The sequence below is a fragment of the Corvus brachyrhynchos genome, unplaced genomic scaffold, assembly GCF_000691975.1.
Source record: "Corvus brachyrhynchos isolate BGI_N302 unplaced genomic scaffold, ASM69197v1 scaffold122, whole genome shotgun sequence".
In the NCBI taxonomy this organism is placed as follows: Eukaryota; Metazoa; Chordata; class Aves; order Passeriformes; family Corvidae; genus Corvus; species Corvus brachyrhynchos.
In genome coordinates, this window is record NW_008236778.1 from 374,028 (window position 1) to 380,029 (window position 6,002).

General features: G+C 61.1%; 1 protein-coding gene across 1 annotated transcript; it reads right to left on the bottom strand.

Annotated features, from left to right (window-relative positions):
* Positions 1 to 5: 5 nt before the first annotated feature.
* On the bottom strand, positions 6 to 5,985 carry HCN3 (hyperpolarization activated cyclic nucleotide gated potassium channel 3; the record flags this gene model as incomplete). The annotated part of the gene is made up of 7 exons (XM_017727842.1): positions 3,280 to 5,985; positions 2,968 to 3,129; positions 2,315 to 2,533; positions 1,748 to 1,894; positions 1,405 to 1,645; positions 723 to 887; positions 6 to 175 (listed from the first exon to the last, which is right to left on the bottom strand). Coding segments are annotated over exons 1-7 (1,515 nt in total), but the record flags the coding sequence as incomplete, so codon positions are not given.
* Between the last annotated feature and the right edge of the window lie 17 nt (positions 5,986 to 6,002).

Genomic DNA, 6,002 nt, shown 5'->3' on the forward strand with positions numbered 1-6,002 from the left:
GGTTCCCCGCCCCCCGGCTTCCCGCTCAGCTCCCGGCCCATCGCCATCTGCTGCAGGTCCTGGATGTTGTGGGCCATGTCCTGGTCGTGCTTCACGATCTGCTGGATCATCTCGTTGTTCAGGGGCCCCGAGCTGTGCTCGGCTCGCTTGCGGAGAAGGATGGAGTTCTTCTTCCCTGCGGGGGGAGGCAGGAGCGTCACCGACCCTGGGAGTGTGGGCTCCTGGGGACAGTGTGGAGGGCAGGGTGCCAGTGGGGAAGGGACAATAAAACCTCACCAGCGCGTCAGGGGAAGCAAGACCCTGGGAGGGGTCCAGACTAGAGCAGAGGAAGCAGCAGGGACAAAACAGGGGAGTCCTGACTCCAAAGGGTCCAGGCTGGGGGCTAGGGTCCTGCTTGTCCTCCACAGGCAAGGAGAGGTGTGGACAAGCAGCTGGCCACTGCCAGACAGTGCAAGTCCAGTGCAGTGCAGTGACATTTTCCCAAGGAAGCCTGTCCTATGGCACTGCCTGGACTTTTCTGGGAAGGAGAGAGAGGGCAGGCTCCTTCCCCATGCTCCCCATCATCCTCCTTACTGGGCACCCATGGGGTTGGGGCACTGTGATCCACAGGGTGACTCCATCATCCCAGCTCTGTGACTCCATCACCTGTAGGTCTGGGGGCCCGTGGGCCCTGGGAGTGGCTGCAGAGCTGATTGTGCTGAGCCCGGGAGGTCACTCCTCACCTATGCGGTCCAGCCGGTCCATGGCCACCGTCTCGAAGGCCCTGCGCATCATGGGGTACTCCTCCAGCACCTCGTTGAAGTTATCCACGGCCAGGGAGTAGAGGCGGCAGTAGGTGTCGGCTCTCACGCTGGCCGTGCGCCTGCCCCGCGTCAGCAGGCAGATCTCTGCAGGGACACAGGCTGGGGGTCAGGGTGACACGGCACACATCCATCCCCCTCCCAGCAGTCGGAGCAGGAACAGCACTGCCCGGCATCCCAGCACCCTGCACGGAGGCGGAGCACGGCTCAGAGGGAGGGACAGACCCCGGAGCCTGCACTGCCATGGCTGTCTCCTCATCTCCTCGGCCAGGCACAGCGTTTTCCTCCCTCTCCAGGCCATGGAGACACCGGCAGGCGTGGCTGCTGTGAAGGCCTGGCCTGTTTCCCTCCCAGAGCTGTGCCTGTATCCACAATAAACTGGCTCAGATGTTCTGCTCTAAACTCCCCTCCTCCCTGGCCAGCAGCGGGCTGGTGGATGCTTCCTCTGCCCCAGCCAGCCAGAACTGGGGTGAAGTGGATGCCAAGCCTTTGGCACTGGGCAAGAGGAGATGGGCAGGCAGAAACATCAGGGATGCCCCAGCTTCTGCTCCCAGGCAGCTTTTGGCCCCTACTCTGCTCTCCAGGTCCCCCAGCCCAGCCTCACCGCCAAAGTAGGAGCCATCAGACAGCTTTGTCTCCTTGTTGCCCTTGGTGAGGATGCTGACCACCCCGTGCTGGATGAAGTACATCTTTTTGCCCACGGTGCCCTCACGGATGATGAAGTCCCCGGGCTGGAAGACCTCAAAGCGCAGCTTGGTCAGCATGGCCGTCACGAAGTTGGGGTCCGCATTGGCAAACAGGGGCATGTTGGCCACCAGGTTGCGGCAGTTGAAGTTGATGATTTCCTGTGGGGTGAGGAGCAGGTCAGTGGGGATGTCCCCTGAGCCTGGCCCCTGCAAGCACCAGCCTCTCCCACCCAGGTCACACCACTGGAGTGCTGCCCGCACCTCTTTGAGCGGCTCGCTGAGCTCCCCCAGGATGTTCTCCTCGTCAAACATCTTGCCCTGGTAGCGGTGCTCGTAGTACTCGTGGATCCGCTGGCGCGTGTCCCCGGGCAGCTTGTGGAATGACATGTACTGCTCCACTTGCTTGTACTGTAGGGACAAGGGGAGTCACACAGGGCTGAGCTGGGACCACCTGCATGGCCGGACAACGCATCCCTTCTCCTCAGTGATATAGATACAGACACCCCTGCTCCAGGGCCCTGTCCCAAAGGCCTCCTCTGGGGCAGAGGACAGGATCCCCGTGCACTCAGGATGCAGGTGGACCCAGGGCAGAGGGCAGGATGGGGCCACACTCTGCAAAAGTGACCCCCGGTATGGACACCAATATGGTCTCTCTCTCAATGGGCAGCCTGAGCTCCACCTGCAACACCCTGAGTGGCAAGGACAAAGATCCCAGCCTCTGGAATCAGTAGGGCACGGCAGCTGTGCCGAGCTGGTTCTGGAGCTGGACCTGCTCGCACCAGGACCCTTCCCTTAGTACCCAGGCCCTCCCTCCCTCACCCCGCTGACCTTCTCCTGGTACTGGCGTCGGGACGAGTCCAGCGACTGGATGAGGGCAGTGGCGTGGCCGATGAACATGGCGTAGCAGGTGGCCCCCACGATCATGCTGAGCATGGTGAGCCAGACGTCGGTCATGCCCTCGGGCGCCTGCTGCCCGTAGCCAATGCAGAGCATGTGGCTCATAGCCTTGAACAGGGCGTGCGAGTACTGCTTCCCCCACGAGTCGTTCTGTAGGCGAGGGACAGTGGCACTGGGGGGGTCGTTGGAAGGTGCTGCAGGGCTGAACCCCCCAGTCCCACCTCCCTAAGCCGGGGAGTTCAGAGACTCAGCGAGAACAAGGTTCCTCCAAGGCCAAAGGGATGAGCTCTCCTCCAGGAAGAGGCACAGGGATTGTGTGAAGCCCTGAGCAGGCACCAGCCCCTGCTCTGGGGAGGAGGCAGGAGCCCCAGTGCCCTGTTCCCTTCCCGAGGGATTCCCTGACTCCAGCAAGGTGGGCTGAGATGGGAAGGCGATGTAGAGGTTCTCTCTGCCCTGTGTCACTGCTGTGACCACAGAGATGCTGCTCGGCAGCACGCATCTCCCAGCAGCTCCAGCCTTGCAGTAGGAGACAGGCAACCAAATCCTCTTCCCACCAACTGGGATCACCCCTGTCTGGCACTCACCACCATGCGGTTCTTGGAGACCCAGCAGTCCTCGGGGAAGTCCTGCAGCATGGGCACCAGGAACTGGAGGCAGCCATCCCAGTGGCACAGCAGCAGCATCATCCCAATGAGGTTAAAGATCCTCACCACAGCACTGGCCAGGTCGTACGTCATGTGGAAGATCTGGGGAACAGGCAGGAGTGGAGCTACAGAGAAACTCTTCTCCTAGAACAGCCCTTGGAGCCCTCTGCCCTCCAGACAGATGTACCCTCTAGCTGGGGACCCCCAACCTGGCCTGGGACCCTCACCAGGAGACCCCCAAGGGGTTCTCACCTCCTCCCACTGGTGGATGTAGCGGATGAGGCGCGAGAGACGCAGCAGGCGCAGCAGGCTGAGGATCTTGGTGAAGCGCACGATGCGCAAGGCCCGGGCTGTCTTGTAGACATCAGAATCCACCTGGGTCTCCAGGTCAACGATGAGGAAAATGTAGTCAACAGGGATGGAGGAAATGAAGTCGACCAGGAACCAGCTCTTCAAGTACTTCATTTTGATGGTGTGAGGGTCAAGGATAATCTCCGTGTTGTCCTCCACCACGATGCCTGTCCGGAAGTTCAGCACCAGGTCAGCCAAGAAGAAAGTGTCCGAAAGCACGTTGAAAACGATCCAGGGAGGGGTGTTCTCATCCTTGAAGAAGGTGATGCCCACGGGCAGGATGATCAAATTCCCCACCATCAGGAGCAGCATGATGAGGTCCCAGTAAAACCTGCAGGGTGGGAATGCAGGGGACAGAGCGGGACAGGGAGGAGTGGGGAGAGGCAGGACAGGGGCAGTTAGACAGCAAACCCAGGGTCAAAGTTAGGGTCTGACAGGGTGCAGAGAGGCAGGTGCCGAGAGCACACACACACACACACACACACACGTGCCTGCCCACACACGACTAACACCCTGCTGCTTGGCTGGGACAGATGTGAGCAGATGTGTGTGAAGAAGAGCAATTCAGCACCAGGCCAGGGGCCCTGGGGTGCAAAAGTCACCCTGTGTGGGAACGGGGGGCTGTAGGAGATTGGCTGTCTACCTGTGCCCCCACCCCAAAGCTGACATGTGCCCCACGGAGAACTCAGAGAGGACGTGGGCTTTGCTCCCTTGGAGCTCCCTGTCATCCGCTGACTCCCCGCCACCACCCGAGTTGGCTTAGCAGGATTTGGGATAAGCTTTGCTGGTTATGCAAACCGAGTGCCGAGCTCCTGGGGCGGCCGAGGAGGATCGGGGAGGCTGTTGTGGTGAGCCAGGCAGCAGCCAAGCAAGGACAGACAACGCTGGTACCAGGGGAAGGTGGGAGGGATGTCTAACCCTAAAGGAGCTGCCAGCATGCACAGGGCAGGAGCTGCACGGCCCTGGGCCTGCAGCACTCCTCATCCAGCTCCTTTTGCTGAGAGTGGACGAGCTCGGAGGGAAAGCCAAGAGATGCCGGGAGCAGCTGGTTATGTCAGGACACCCAGCAGCCCTGGTCACATGCAAATGCCACTGGGATGTTTTCATTCTTCACACAGACACGTAATGCCTTCCTCCACCAGGCTTGTGACTCCTGGGATCCCCGGCAGAGCCGTCACAGGCCCTCGGGAAAGCAAGTCCAGCTCCCACCTTCAGGTGTCCCCAGGCATCCCCTGTTAGTCCCAGCCCTGGTCGTGGGTGTAGGCTCAAATCTCCAAAGGTGATTTCAGGGCAACTCGTAGTGCCCAGTGGATTCAAATCGGCTTTTACAGGTGACAGAAGCCTGTGGGGATTTCCCACCCCACACCCGTGGTGGGACACAGGCACTGGGCTCCCTGCAGGTGAGGGAAGGGAAGGGAAGGGAAGGGAAGGGAAGGGAAGGGAAGGGACGTCATGGTGCCACAAGAGGCTTCTTCAGAGAGAGAGTACCAGAGCCTGAGCAGGGGTGGGAGGAGGCACCCTCTCCTCAAGGAGCCACCTCAAGGTCAGGAGTGATGCCAGGTCTAGAAACCACCCCAGGGTCAGGAGCCTCTCACAAATTAACACCTTCTTGTTGGTGGCCAAGGTTTCCTGGGCCAGGCGAGGAGACGCAGCCAAGGCAGAAGGGGCCTGACCTGGCTGAGGAATTGCCTCCTGCACCTCCATGCTGTGCCCTGAGAAATGCTGTGTGCTGAGCAGGGAAACTGCCTGTCCCTGTAGCTGCCCACGCCTGCCTGGAGCTCTCGATTCAGATTTAGGCTTAAGCTCTTTAGGACAGGCCTTGTCCTTCACACCATGTCAGACTGAACACTCGGGGCCCTGATCTCCATGGCCTTTATGTATCCCCCTAATGTGATAAACACCGGAGTAATCCCTCTGTCTGTCTACCTGCCAGCTCTCTTCATGGCAGTGGTTGCAGAAGCTGCTCCTGCCAAGCTCAAGGCTCACAAACTTTGGGATGGTTTCCCTGGGAAAAGGGCTCTCAGGGCTGGGTGTCCTGCTGGGGTGGTGCAAGGGACCAGGTGACTGGTTGGGGCCCAGTGGTTCGGGGAGATGGCTACAGGTGCCAGAGACCCACACCGGTTGCTGGCCCCGTTCTGGGGTGCTTCCCAGGCTGGGGACATCATCCATGTCACAGCTTGCTGCGGGAGATGACTGCCTGGCAGCTTCGTTCCCCGTGGAGAAAGCCCACCCTATATGACTCAACATCCCCGTGACACCCAGTTCCTCCCACATCATCCATCCCCGAGCTCCCGCTGTGATCCCGGTGACACCGAGAGCCAGGCCCGGCTCCTCGCTGGATGACCAGCCCTGCTCCAGCCGCGGGGAGCCGCGTCCCAAGGGGATGAAGGCTCCTCACCGAATTAAAAACAGCAGCGAGAAGGGCGGGGGGAGCTGTAAGGGCAGGCAAAGCCCAGCAACCCCTGCCTCCGCCTCCGCACGCCCGGGGCCGGGTCAGCGGAGCCCCGCGGCTTGGCGGAGCCGGGCTGCCCCCGGGCACCGGGAGCCCCGAGGGCCCGGGGAGGCTGGTGCGGGACGGAGTTGTCCGTGCGGGCGGGATAACCCCAGACGGGAAGGGGCTGGGG